This window comes from Leuciscus leuciscus, assembly GCF_965113295.1.
Source record: "Leuciscus leuciscus genome assembly, chromosome: 2".
NCBI lineage: Eukaryota > Metazoa > Chordata > Actinopteri > Cypriniformes > Leuciscidae > Leuciscus > Leuciscus leuciscus.
Window position 1 is genome coordinate 42348528 of NC_138726.1, and position 15045 is coordinate 42363572.

At 38.1% G+C, this 15045-nt stretch overlaps 1 protein-coding gene across 1 annotated transcript in view; it reads right to left on the reverse strand.

The window, feature by feature from the left end:
* Positions 1-15045, reverse strand: part of ccdc102a (coiled-coil domain containing 102A) — a 60211-nt gene that overhangs the window by 30426 nt on the left and 14740 nt on the right. The window contains exon 2 of the mRNA XM_082150194.1: positions 640-1405. Coding sequence (XP_082006320.1) covers positions 640-1314 — 675 coding nt within the window. The 5' untranslated portion in view covers positions 1315-1405. The remainder of the gene's footprint in view (positions 1-639; positions 1406-15045) is intronic.

Here is a 15045-nt window from a genome sequence, read left to right on the forward strand (position 1 = left end):
TTCTAATAATAGGACAAAAAAAATGAAACCAGCACACAAGCAAAAAGCACAGAGTCAGGTAAAGAAATCACAGGGAGGTGCACTGAACCAGGTCTGTGGCTGACCCATTTACAATTGTCTACCTGTATTGAGAGTTAACAGCCTTGGTTATTCTATGGGTTTGAGCATCTGGGTTTAAATTGTTTTATTCAAATTTTTTCTCAAGTATTATTCTGGTATACAACTGATTTGACATATACGTGTGCTTTCTGACAATCGCTTTTGGTGTGCACCGGGTTCATTTGACATCAGAGTTTGGTTCGTTTGGATGACTCGGCTTCCAAACTCGGGTGCGCACCCGCAAACCGTATAAGAATCCCCTTATAAAGGTGATATGGCTTATGGTTCCTGTGAACTTAAGTATGGTTCTCTGCGGTTTTGGTTAGTGCACAAATCTTCCTGCAACCCAATAACTGAAATTGCTTTTTTTATACCTAATCCTTTGTTCCTCTGAGAAAAAGAAAACACCCCTGCATTCTGTTTCGATCTATGTAGTTGAATTTGAGTGTCCAGCTGGGGTCTGGTAAAATCAGGCAACCCACCAACTAGTCCTTTCTGAAAATATTTAGCTTTCCATCTTTCCAACTGAGGAACACTCACCTTCTGCCTGTCTAGTTTGTCAGTGCCTACATCTCTCACAGGTTCCTGCTCTGGAGAGCCTGGCCCATCTCTCACGCTCTCCTCGTCCTGGTTGTCATGCTTGATTTCTGGTTCCCTTGGCTGGTTGGAGTGTGTGGAGGCAGTTGAGGAGTTGGATGCTGGTGCAGTGGAAGCGTTCTCTGGGGAGTTCTGTTCAGCTCGGACCCTTTGGGCTTCCAGACGCAGTTGTTCATTTTCCGCCGCCAGTTCCTGGCGCTCCCGTCGTGCCCCTGTCAGCTCTTTGGTAAGGGCGTCCAGACGCTGTCTCAACTGCCTAACCTCATCCCGTGCCCTGTTGCGTTCGGCCCGCACTTTACTCCACTTCTCCCTCCAGTTGGCCGTACAGTCCGACCACCAGCGCATTGTCTTCTCCATCTGAGCTGCTCGTGCCCGAGCCTCCTCCAACTCACGCAGACGCAGCTCCTCGCGGCTCTCCCAGTCCCCAGCGCCATCACAGCCCAGCCCTGGAGACAGCAGCAGAGGAGGGCTTGAACTGGGTGTTCCCCCTGACGGGCTGGGCGTGTGGGTCAGGCTGTCCGGGGAGCGCACCCGATCCGGGCCCAGGCCCAGGCCGCACAACAAGCCTACCCCAGACTTGGCGGCCTCTGTCATGTGGGGGCTAGGTGTGTGGTTCATCACTGAGCCAATGATGAGTCCAGGGATAGAGAAGATAGTGGTCAGGAAGATCTAATCAGGAAGCCATGATCCACATCAACATGGTGGTTTTCTGTGAAGCAAGACCAAGATGAGTTAAGAAGAGTAAACAGATCCTTCAAAATAAAAACTCTTTAAAAAAAGTTCTTAGAAATATACTAATGTTTAATTATTCATAGAGTTTTTCAAAACCATAATACCATTTTCAAGAGAAGCTGACATTTTTTTTATAGAAGTGGTCTGTTCAAGTCGTTGTACATAAGAATTGCAATGTTATTGTAATTTTAAACAAAATTACAGGTGGGACAAAAAATGAGCACTTTAATTTGCCCTGAAAAGCAGTTTACATATTCAGTAGGTGACAAAGACATACAGGAGCAGAGAGAGCAAAACGAGAGAAAAATAACTCTCTCTGTCAACATGTCATTGCAACAGGGCCAATAACATTAATATTGTTGAACAATCCAGACCACACCATGACAACCAAGTGCAGCTTTAATTTACAAGTGTTCTCCCTTTCACACACTCCCACACACAGAGCTGTATTTACTTAGAGTACAGGCAGGGTTACAAAGGAGGAGGTTCCAGGTCAAAAGCCTTCTGCCAGAGCAGCCAGCATCTCTCATCGGCCGTGAGAAAAGAGTTACAGCCCTATAGCAAAGGGGAGTAGGAACTTGTGTTTGTGTATGTAAAAAGTGTGAGGCTTTGGTGAACAAGGCTTAGATTTATTATATTTTTTAAAACAGACCTCTTTCTGACCTATAAAACAACTGAGCATATCATCTCTCTGAGCCAAAAAGAAAATTCTAGTAAACCATCATAATATGGTTTACAATTTAGGTATATTCACAGTTATACACAGACATGTTATACACAAACTTGTTATCTTAGGTTATTTTTTTCAGTGGAACAAACAAACAAACATTATGGGTAGGTATATTACTGCACCTAAAATGGAAGTCTATGAAATTGTGGAAGCAAAATTGTCAAGCGAAATATGATGGAGTGAAGGGTCATTTCGTGTCAACTCAACCAGAGGGTTTTTCTGGTGAAAGAAATATGTAATTTAAGAAGAAAGCCAAAATATTAAATGTCATGGATGTATATTTACTGAGTAATCCACTCAAAATGTCAATTTTCACCTGAGATTTAGTGCCAAATTACAGGGGGTCAAAATGAGTTTAGAAAGATGACGCATCATTATTTTATTTTGACAGAGATTGGTAGGTAATTTTTGTGGGTTGATTTTTCCTCCTTCGGGTATTGCTAATATCCTTGTGCAAAAGTTACATAGGTTCTTGACTTTACATGTTCATGACAGGATAAAAAAAAAAAAAAAAAAAACGAGATATAACTTTACATAGACAAATATCAGTAAATGATTTTAGGCTATCTCTGTAGTCAAAATCAAATGTTAACATGTATAATGTTTAAGTCTTGAGCCTATACTTATTTTAACATTTATTCTACCCCCATAGATTTCCAATGCAAGAGCACTAAACTGTGGCACTAAAAAAACACTCATATGCCACTATTCAAACCCTAAGGAAGTTTACGGGTGGGGCCTGTGGCTTTGGGAACTGCCGACTTGTGCATTATACTATATTGGGGCAAGAAACAGAGGCATAGGCTCCTCATAAAACACTACTCATACAAAAGCCCCCTTTTTATTAGCTCAGCTGGAAAAAAAAATGTGAAGACTATTAGGTTTGCTGCAAGCTGGGAGGGTGCACAAGGGTTTTGGTGACAAAGAACAGCAACCGATGCCACTGTGGGTCAAGGGTACAATGAATCAGTATCCTGGATCAACATATCACCACAGGCTACATAGTTTAGTCTATATGTCACTGGGTGTCTCTTTTGTGAGCTACAGCTGATAAGTTGGAGGCAAAGCAGTTGTCATGCCAATGAGCTCCTGCAAGGATTTGGAAGAGCAACAAAAAGCAACAGAACACCACAAGTAAGAAAACGAGAATGAGGCAGAAAATTAATTAGCTCCAGAGGCTTTCACAGGAGATCCTAATTAAGACTGATGATGCAATCTGAGCAGCATCTCCAATAGAAACATGAGCAGCATGGAGAGACGAGTGGATGAAGAGAAAGAGGTGAGGAAAGAGCGAGAGAAGGGGAAAATGTGTAACTGGACCCGCTGCTATACTGCTGACAGCTAGAAGAAAGAGCAGTTGATATCAAAGGAAGAGCAAAGACTTGCTAAAAAAAAGAGACAGATTTGATTGAAGTTTCAGGCTTGCACTAGTACATTCAAGCACTAGGACAAATTGAGAAACAATGGCCTACTAGAAAATATAGATCATATATAATGCAAAACAGCAAAGTCAGAGGTTAATTATGAACTGCATTAGAGGATTAAATAGTTTCCCTCCTGCCACAACTATTTTCCCCAAACACTGTTCCTAGTGTATACCCTCAACAGGAAATCCCTCAAAAGTCATAGATTTGCTGCCATCGGTTTGATTCACCATTGGACCAAGCTGACTCACCCATTTCAGGTCATATTTCACTGTCAAGGAAACATCTGGAAGCTCGCAGTACCCTTTACCAAACCAGAATGAGGCTGACAGGCATAATGGAGTGTATACAAATGCTAGTTAAGTTCAAGCACAAAGAAATTGATTAGAATCTTTGCCATGTTAAATGGGCAAAAAAAGAAGTAAACACTGAGACAAAAGATGATCTTTGAGAGAGAAAAGCAAAAAATGAGGGAAAAGCCGTTTGGAGGGAAATTAGCCCCATTATGCTTGGCATTTCACATCCAGTTTTCAACTGGGTGTCAGTAATACACTTCTGTTCAAGAGAAATTCCTTAACATCTCATACAGTTTTGCTTTTCAGGTAAACTGATCTTGTTTTAAGGATGTTTAGATATTTTAACCAGACAAGACAAAGATACTGATTAAGAAAAAGTTTTTTTGCAGTGTTACATCCTTTAATAAACAAATGTTCATGACATTCTGCATTCTTCACAGTCTGCATCATCAGTTTTCATAGGTTTCTAGGAAGTATCACATGCCTGACTGGATGGCAGTATGCACAGAATATGTAAATGATATGCAGAAGATGTTTTGCATAAAACTAGTGTTGTTAAGTTTCATTTATGGTCATTTTGGAGAAGATGGTTGAAGCTTTTGCGTATACTATATGGGATTTATAACAAAGCAGACTCTAGAGACGTATTGTCTAATACATCAAATCCTGTGCATGTAAAGAAAAAAAATCTGTTTGTGTGTACACATACTTGTAGGATGAAATCTATGCAAAGTTTTATAAATGAGGCCCCAGAACACTCATTATTATTACATCACAGAAAATTCACAAGAACATTTTAAACAACGGAGACCACACACCACACCACAGAGCAACATCTCATCTGTCCAAACTCGGCAAGCAATGAATTACAAATCTGAAGAGTTCTTCAACGCAGGACGTAAATAAAGCCCCTGTGTAAAACGCTATCCATTTGTGTTTTCCCCAGTGGCTCTGTAGGAGTCGGAGGAACTCAAAGGCAAACTGAGACACAGTGTCACTCACAGGAGCCAGGGAAAGTGAAAACCGATCTGATGGCTGCAGTCCATTTTACTTCAATGCCCTACTGTCACCTCCTGACATAAAGCTAGGAGTACAATCTTTTGTTCCCTAGTTCATCAGCTATGCTTGTCAAGGTATAGCCTCAGGAGATTCATTAGGACAAAGTAAAGTGTGAAAAGACACTCAGGGCAGGAAGTGAGTAATGTTGCAGAGATCTTATTTGTTTCTGCAGAGAACATATATAGAAAAATGTGAACCTGAACCCAAAAAGTCGACTGAAATGTTCTGAAATATCCAAGAGAAGGGGGTATTATGAGGACAGCATCCATTAACATAAATTTCAGAGTTGTAAGAGTGAAAGCACACCTTGGCTGTAACCTGTGATCCTTGTGGTTTTCAGAAGAATTTGCCCCTAAAGGAAGAGGAAGTTTGTCTGTTTGTAGCGCTGCTCGCGCATGTGGTCTCCGACCGCAGACTGTGAAAGTGACAACAATCATTTTGTGTTCCACATTAGAGCAGATGATCTTGATAAAAGATCTTCCGCTGTCTCGGTTGAAAGCGTTCTTGCCAAGTGTAAATAAGCAAGTCTTAAAAACAGCTTATCTTCACAGCGAAGTAAGCTTGCTGAAAAGTTACAGACAGCCAAACTGTTTCGATATTGTAAACAGATGGTAAACGCATACGATATACCATATAGATAGCATAATGAGTTCAAATAAAGTGGAGAAGAGAGGATAGAAGGATAAAACATACTCTTTAAGAAGAACAGTCAAACTGATTCTTTAGGGCATATGAATTATGTAGTATTATAAAACATTAAGTCATAGTACGCTTTAAATATTCTGGTTTAATAAAAAAACCTAACTTGAGACCAAATAGTCAGCCAGCCGGGGCTGCCGTTTACTTTCATCACCAAACCACTGGACACAACCCATACCGCAAGCAGAAATACTCTATAATACTGGAAGAAAAAGAAAAACGGAGGCATCCATTTACTGCAACATCATTTCTCTGCTCTGCTCTCTAACTTTTTAACTGAGTTTAACTCGAACAGTTAGTGATTCAGTAAGACAGCACAATAAATGTCCTGTAAAATCAAAAGAAACCCATTATTTTCTCAACACAAGTTTTCAGAGAAATGAAAGAAAGTGTAAACAGGTTTAGCTTTCTTTCTCAAGCTTGTCATTATCTCACACTGTGACACGGCTGATTAAATTCGAATGATTCACGCACCAGAAACTGGCAGACAAGCCAAAAATGTCACGCAGTAAAAACAGAAATGACTAGGCATGTCTGCTGTCGAGACTGATTTCAGCATCACAGAGCTGGTGGATGGGCATCTGCTTTATCTACATGACCCATGCACTGACTGACTGGGCCTGCATGTCACAATCATAAAATAAGTCTAGACTGCTGATCAAACAGTGTATTAGTTGAGAATAATTGCTTTTCAATCAGTGTTTAATCATTTCTACACCTAATCTTGAAATGAATATTCAAATGTTCATATGGTGTGACTTTTCTTCAGGATTAGAGCTGCATGATTCTGAATGATCACGATCCTCCCACGATTCTAAACAGACAACTAAATAAAATAACACAATTTACTAGAGGTTCTGACAAAATATTAATTGCTGCAGTCTATTTAAAAATGTTTAATTAATAGAATACATTTTTTTTTTAATTGGTTTGAATTAATTAATGAAATTATGACTCACTCATAATGTAAATGCTTCACTTGTTTCATTACTGGATGAATCAGCGTTTTTGAATTAATCTCTTGAATCGATTCAATGACAAATACATTTTTAAGTCACTTGTCGCTACCTACTGGACTGGGGTTACAATGTAATAGATACAATCGTTATTTGAAGCGGGATCTATTCTATTTTGACCGCTACCGATCAGTGTTTATCTGAACTATAAACTTGTATACAGTATTAGACAAACTTAGACATATCCGAATCGTTGTCATTTAGAAACAAGATTGTATGGGTGTTTGAATCGATATCGCAATTTTTTTACGATTAATCGTGGAGCTCTAGGATATAGGTTTCTGTTTACATAAAACAAACACTGTTTGCAGAAAAACAAAGAACACACACACACACACACACACACACACACACACACACACACACACACACACACACACACACACACACACACAGACACACACACACACAGACACACACATTACTATGCATGAAATCTGCAGGTCATGCATAATACTGGGGTCACCTGTGGTTAATACATTTTGTCTGAGAAATGGGTAACATATGGTGTCTCCATATTTTACGTCTGGAATGGAAAATTACTTGGACACCTTTATAGTGAAAAAAACAAAACAAAAAGAACAGATCACATCTGAGGGCATCAACAGGTGAACATTGAGTTTTTCCTCTTTTATTATTATTATTATTATGTTAAGTCCAATAAAAAAAATCTAAATGAAAATATGAAAAATCAACCATTTTAAATGCAACAAGTGAATTTAGGCATCACAACATTAATATAACCTACAGTATGAAAAAAAAGGATATTCATTTTGAGATTTTCTACAGATTTCTAAGTAAACTGCATATCAAATTAGATGAATAAATAATCACCCACATGCACAATAACAAAACAGTCCTGACATTCATAGGAAGAATTACAACAGATGGGACAGATGTCAATTCACTGACTTGGTGGGACATCAGGAAAAGGTTCATTTGGGGGTCAGCCAAGCCTGTCACATACTTACAGGGGCCTCTTGTGAAAATAATCACTAGTAACATGATCAAAGTTAGTATCCCAAGAGGAATTTAATGGATCAGGGAGTTAGAAGGTCTTACATATAGAGTAGCATGTAATAGAGAGAATTATGAAATAAAAGCTGCCAAATAGAGAGAGAGAGAAAGGGAGAACTGGTGATATGTCAGAGGGGAGTGCTCATTTAAGGGGTGTTAAGCATTAAGATGTTAATCTCTTCATCATCTCATTCAACGAGGCATGAAACGACAATAATAAACACTCAAAATCCTGCATGAGCAGATTATGAGTTTGAGGTCAGGTCTGCAACCATGTATCAACCAGAACAAGATGCAAAACACTGAACAAGTGAGTTGGATAGAGCAATAAGGAAGAAGGTTGTATTGGAAGCCCATTTCTGCCTCAGAGTAAAATGGTAATTGTGAATTTCTATATCTCATATTGTGACAATATATTTTGCAACGTGACTTTATTGAAATAGCGACTTCTCAAATCTCATAATGTGACTTTACTCGTAAACTTTCTCTCTCAATTACCTTCTTTATTGTTTTGAAACAGACTTCCAAAACAGGCTTTCCAAAAGAAATGGTAAGACATTAAAATGAGGAGGAAAAACAGGAAGCAAAAGTAGGACAAAGACAGAAGGTGATGAAAAGTCAAGAGAGAAGCAGCAACAGGACACATACCATGTAGAAAGGGAAGAAATACTGACGAGACAAGACAGGATTATGCCTGAACTTGTGATTTCACAGTATGATTACAACACAGTCAATCCTGTGGAGAGGGCATAGGCCTATAGAGCATACATACATCACCATATTTGTCAATTTAACAGTTAAAGCACAACAATCTATGAAATGCAAACAGTCCTTTTCCTGTACATAAGTCTCTCCATTTTCAAATTAATCAGACTTCTGCCTTTCATTAAATAAGAAAATGAAACAATCACTGTGCAAACTGCCCTGGGGGAGTCCATGAAAAATGACACAATCATTCACTTCAGTGGGTTTAATGAAGGGAGATGTAGCAGATGTAGTATACAGCACAAAAATGACTGAAATTTTACACAACCAGTTACTGCACAATGGCTATTCCTCATCCTTACAGCAGGGGGCGAAGTGAGGACAAAGCTGCAGAGTAGTCCATAATAATGAAAGAATATTTAAAATGACTAAGGCTGTGTTTAACTACCAAACTTCCCACACTTCCTCTCAGGGGAATCCCCACCGCCACTTTGAAAAGTGTTCAACTTCGTCAAGTGGAGGGAAGTTTATTTGGACAGACCCTCAACCCCTCGATTCTGACCAAGGGAGCAAGTCTACTCAACATGTACACTTCAGACAGATCCATAGACCACAATGCAACATGATTGTGACGTCACAGCAGGTCGTGCTAAATTTACCCCCACCCCACACAACTCTAGTGTGTGATATTGGGAGTCATTTTGAAATTTAACTGCATTTAATACTTGTAGCTACCTTAAGCTGACTGTTTTTAACACAGTTATAGTTTATTGTACTGTTATCATTTTCGTTCTGTTTTTATTGTTAATATAATAAGTATATTAACATTAGGGGTGTAACGATACATGTCACGCTTCGATTAATATCATGATACATTACTATTGACATATGGTAAAATGTTTAAAAAAAATGTACTGTTGATTAAAATGCTAAATTTGGGATTGTATTGGGGGTAGAAATGAATAGGCTTGGACTTGGTGCTGGTAACCCAATGCACTGGTGACACCAGAATAAAAATATTCATGATTCTGAAGCTGAAAATACACAATTATTTAGACGAAAATGCTTGCACTCTGTCACTGACTAGATATATTTAAAATAATGTAGGCCACTTTTTACTGGTTACATAAGACATTTCGCATTATCAGGACTCACAGATATTCCCCCATTGCATTATTATACAATATATTCAATAAACTTGCATTTTTTTCCCCCTCACACATAATTTTCATTTTGGGTGAACTACATAATACAGATTGTCACTATCCATGATACATATTGTTGTTGCATTTTTGTATTGCGATATATTGTGACAATATATTGTTACACCCCTAATTAATGTATTCATAATTAATATTTGTTTATGTTTAAAAACATTAAAAGGGGGGGACATTAAAAGTGAAATTCAATACACCATTTCTCTGAGGACCATGTTTATCATATCTGAAAAAATTTTTATAAATAAATTATTATTAAGATGTGGACACATATTACATTACTTTTTTCTTGATGGTTACACCACATGACATTTAGATTCATTAAATCAAAACTTTTCTTGAAAATAGTTTTTTCCAAAAACCAAACGGAAACAACAAAGACGGCATTACTAGGAACATGAAACATGGATGTGTGTTTTAATTTAGATTCTAAAGGATTTTTCCTGTTCTTGATCATGGACACTCAAATTTCTTACTGACTGACCTAGTATACTATACAATAAGTATTCCTGGGCTAATGTAAAATGATTCTGTCTTTCTGAAACTAAGCGATCTGGCTGAACCTCACATAGTGTGGTTTGTCCTCAGGGTTCAATGTCCACCATTAAAACTAATCCATCATTCTGAACATCCACCAACATGACAGAACAGACTAACGCCGCTCTCCCCGTATCCTCAGCTCGGCCAACATATGGTCTTTTTATCAAGTTTATGAGGAGACTACAATGTAAAGGTGCATGTGTGTATATAGCCTATATCCTTTGACAAACTAATGTATTGTTAATGATACCCAACAGTCCACGCACACAAAAACAAGGTATATGACTGAGTCAAGGAACAGTGCATTCTTCTAATTTTACCACGGCTAATGGTGCTTAGTCTTATAGTGCCAATTATATGGAGTATGTGTACGTTGATGCGGTTTAATAAGGATCAGATGTTAAAGGCTGACAGATTCATGTGTGCGATAAGGATCCTGGAAAATGTAAAATGTAAATGGACTGGAATAATCCAAGCCAGACTGAATAATGCAGACAGTCAAAGTAAGGGAGGAAAGGTATGAAAAGAAGCTGTGGAAGAGGGCAAAGAGTTAAGGAAGACGGAGAGGAAAGGGAGGAAAGGGGAGGAGGGGAAAGAGGGAAAGTCTTTGTGAAAGGGGCAGATGGCAGAGGACATTTCTCTACTGAATGGGATTCCTCCTGCCACTGATGAAATATACAACACTTATTTACAACTGATCAAGTCTGTCTGTGTCCACTCTCTTTGTCAATGCCTTTTTAGGTCTCTTGCTCGTCCACAGCGCACAGGGTTAAAAGACAGGATGCTTGATTTACAAACATCCTGAGAAGGCAAGAATAAAAGGGCAAAACACTGTGTGTGACGGAGTCAGACATGCCGAGAAATGTTAGCTACATGTGCGCTGGGACAGGGAAATGCAGTTCAGTGCAAAGTAAAACAACACTACTGGACATTAATTTGTACCATATTACGCAGAGTGTGACAAAGTAATCCCATTTAAGCTGCTGTCTCTAGGGGAGCTAACTGATCAATTGAGAATTTCTGTGCTGATCAGAACCAGGCTATAAACATGCAAACTTAAACAAATGGCTGTAGTGTGTTTGAGTTTCACCGTGGCAGTCTCAGACCCGTGACGAAATGCTTCCTCCAGCTTGACCATGTGACTTTGGTCGGCTCCACTGAGGCAGTTTTCCATTAACATGAGCAGATCAGTCTTTCTTCACAGTGAGGAAGGCAATGCTACATTTCTGCAACCATATGATCCATGAAATAGCTACAGACTAAAAACCTGAAAGTGCAGGGAAGAGAGCGATCTGAAATAAAGGCCAAAACCCCCCAGAAATAAAGATTTAGGAAAGCATGCTGCCATCAAGAAATATTCAGTTTAGAAGCACAAATACAAATAGAGAGAATACAAAAAAAGTGGATGAACTTTAAATGAAAGCAATTTTACAACCGAATGGGTCTATAACTTAATTAAAATGCTCTTGAACTATTGATCACTGTTCATTGCAAAACTGCTGATCTCTGGCAGGAAGTTCAAATTGAAGCTATGTGTGGTACTGTGGTTTCAGAGCAAGAAGAAACACGTTTGACGTTAAGCAGAAAAAGTTAAAACCTTAGCAAGAAAGACATGAAAATCATATAGTTGGCAAGTTATTCTCTATAAAACCACACAACCTAATGTTTGTCAAAATATAGAATAAACCCTGCAGTTGTCATATGACATGAATGATCATTGTGTTTTTCAAAATGTTTACAATTATGATCCAAACGTTTAATGCAAACAAAACTACTTGAGCGATATTTTCTGTTTTCTAGTGTTGTAATAGTAATGCGAAAAGATGCATAGCATGCTAAACTAATTTTCTAATGCCTTTTGTAAAAAATCTAATTTAATATATTAAATTACAAAAAAAAAATTCCATTAACCATATGATAGCTGATTTGATAAAAAAATTAACCATTTTGTGTACATAACACCTTTGTAAAAAAAAAAAAAAAAAACAGCTCATCACAGCAGGTTTCTTTCCAGTGTCACTGAAGGTGATAAAACCACAATTTATCTGATCATCACAGGTTATTCATAGCTGTATGCAAAGATAACATCTGACTCATCACTGACAGAGTTTAAGGGTGTTTTTAAGTCATCAGCACAACGAAACATCAATCACTTGCTGATTCAACCAAATGAGCTCTTTCTTGTTTGCTCAAATGAGAGGGGGAAAACAAGTCTTTTAGTAGGCCTGCTCAGAGATCTATATTCTCTTCAATCCATTTCTAGTCAAATTTCCCACTATAAATCTTCCCGTCCTCAATCTCATAGCCAAAATTTCTCTTTGACCTCGCCTCTACTTCTTTCATGTTATCTGTATCATTTCCCACATTACGCCCATAAAAGCCAATTTCATGGTTTAATGAATTGATGCGGCATTTGTTTTCAGACCTCACCACGGAGTCATTTTGAGATGACACTTTCATTTTTAATTTATGGCTTCATTACAAATGGCTATGAGCCAGTGTGTTAATCATATAGCCTAGGCCCTAGTCTATCCCTTTGCTCCACCTAAACAGCATTCACACTATCTGAAGGTGTATTGCTCTTTTCTAACCTTCAGTGGTTAGGTTACCCTTTAATATACTTGATTTTACTTATTTGATCAAATAAACGCTTTTGTTTAAGACTGCTTCAAAACTAATTTCAACAAATTCATAAATTCAAACAAGAAACAGTTTAGTGCCAAGTGTAAGTCATAAGGTCAGAAACATACTCTATGCAAGTATGCAAACAAAAACAACAGTCAGAACTTGGGGTGCCAGAGTTACCAACAAATGTCCATGCCATTTAACCAGTTAATCTTTAAACAGATAGCTATAAACATGTCAATAGTTTAAAAACCTTTAACGCCCTCAGCAAGCTTCTCTTCAGTTAACCTGACCAAAAGAGCACATTAGTGCTAATGCGATGGTTCTCAACCAGGGGGCCGGGACCCAAAGATATTTCTTATTATTTGGTTATTTTCTATAACCAATATGCATCTTTCTTGTAATGATAAGCTCTAAAATATTTTCGAAGCTTTACCCTTCTTTGCCAACCAAAAATCAAAGCAAAAGCTAAAAGCCAGTACTCTCATCTAGCCATTAAATGCCCTTTCCTATAATGAATGTGCCTCCAAAAGATGGCCAGCCAGTTTTACATGTCCTAAATATATATCAGTGGTGGACACTTGTAAGTAAAAATTCCTATAAACTACTAGCTGCCAGTTCATCAATTTGCTCTGAACAAAAAGACTATTGAGTGTGTCAGTGTGTGAGATTGTGGCTGGCACAGATGCAGTCGTGCTCTTAATAGCAAACTTCCTCATGATTCATGTGATTGTGAAACAAAGCAGAGATCTGGACGGCTCTAAAGGGGTCTGGATGTGAATTGCTCCCATTAGAATATGTGTTTTGCAGCAAGAGAGGGAATGTAGACTAGAACTCTACAATCAAACATTCAAAATCATTTCCTCACCAATTATTGTTGCTGCAACGTCTGTGATGAACCTGGGTTTACATAAACGAGCAAATACGTTTTTGAAGAAAGCAGGTGAGTTAAGAAATTGAGAAGGGGTCGTAACGCTACAGAAGAAACCGCTTTTTCGGTTTAATTTCATAGCACAGTGTGTTTTTCAATGTTGGTTTCTCTCTCTCATCTACATATGACATATGATTCAATTTAACATTCAGCTTTGAAAGCAGGCAAGCAAAACATTTTAAACTTTAGCATGCATTTTCAGCGGTAAAAACATGCAGTAAACAAAGCTTTGCATGGAACCCATGGATTACAAAAACTAGAGCCAAACTCTTCTTGAAGAATTAAACAAAATGCCCCTGATGTTCTCTAGTGTTTACAGAACTTTGTCACAATGCAAACATACAAACAAGTCCAAACCACTGAAGCGGCACTAGACCAGACTCACCAACATAAGCAAATTTAAGCAGATAAATCTCAGTGGTGATTCACACTTACAAGGGGTTTGACTTTGAAGCCAATTTGACCATTTTAGAGTCCAGTGTGCAATACTGGCTTAGCAGGAAATGTGCAAATTCACAGGAAAACTGCCATCAGCAGTATTACAAAAGAACAGAACAGAATAGAGGTATTCATAATTTCATAGCATAGCATAGAACATATAATCTCCAAAACCGGATTTCAATAATGTATTCAATTAAAAATCTGACAAGATTAGCCTAATTTATACCTAAAAACAAACCTGTATTTTTCATCCTGATTTAACAAATTCACTTTCTTAATGAAATGAAATAAAAACCAGCACTCACCAGACTGGTGATTTCCACAGTGAACTCCCAGAAATAATTAAGTTGTCACAAGAAAGATCAGTTTTTCCTCCATTGCTTGTCTTTTTCTAATAAATGTAAAGGAAAACTGCATACGGCCCCACCCGACAAATATTTGTTTTACTATGGCTCTGCTTGACTAGTGTGGCGGTGAACAATGAGACCATATCAAAAGGCCTGTAGGAAACCACCTTTGCAGTAGGGGTGTGCAATATACTGTCTACGATATCTTAATTTTTGTTTTAACGATGTCAATTTGACATTATTGAGTATGTCCCTCGCTTTTCAAAAACCAAACAAAAACAAGCCTAGAGAGATATACATTATATGAAATTACATGTATACAAACTTTCACGCTATGATCAGGGTATATGCAGGAATCATAGAGATGAATTTACTACCTTTTACTACCTTTTTTACCACCTCCACAATATTTTTTACTACCAACACGACATCAAGCAGCAGCCCTTTTTTTGGGGGAGTGGTGGGGTGGGCGGGGTATGTAAAGCACCACTTACTACTTACTATAAGGTATAAGTGTGACACTGTCACACCCATCATACATATTAGGTACACTAATGTTTAATTGTTATC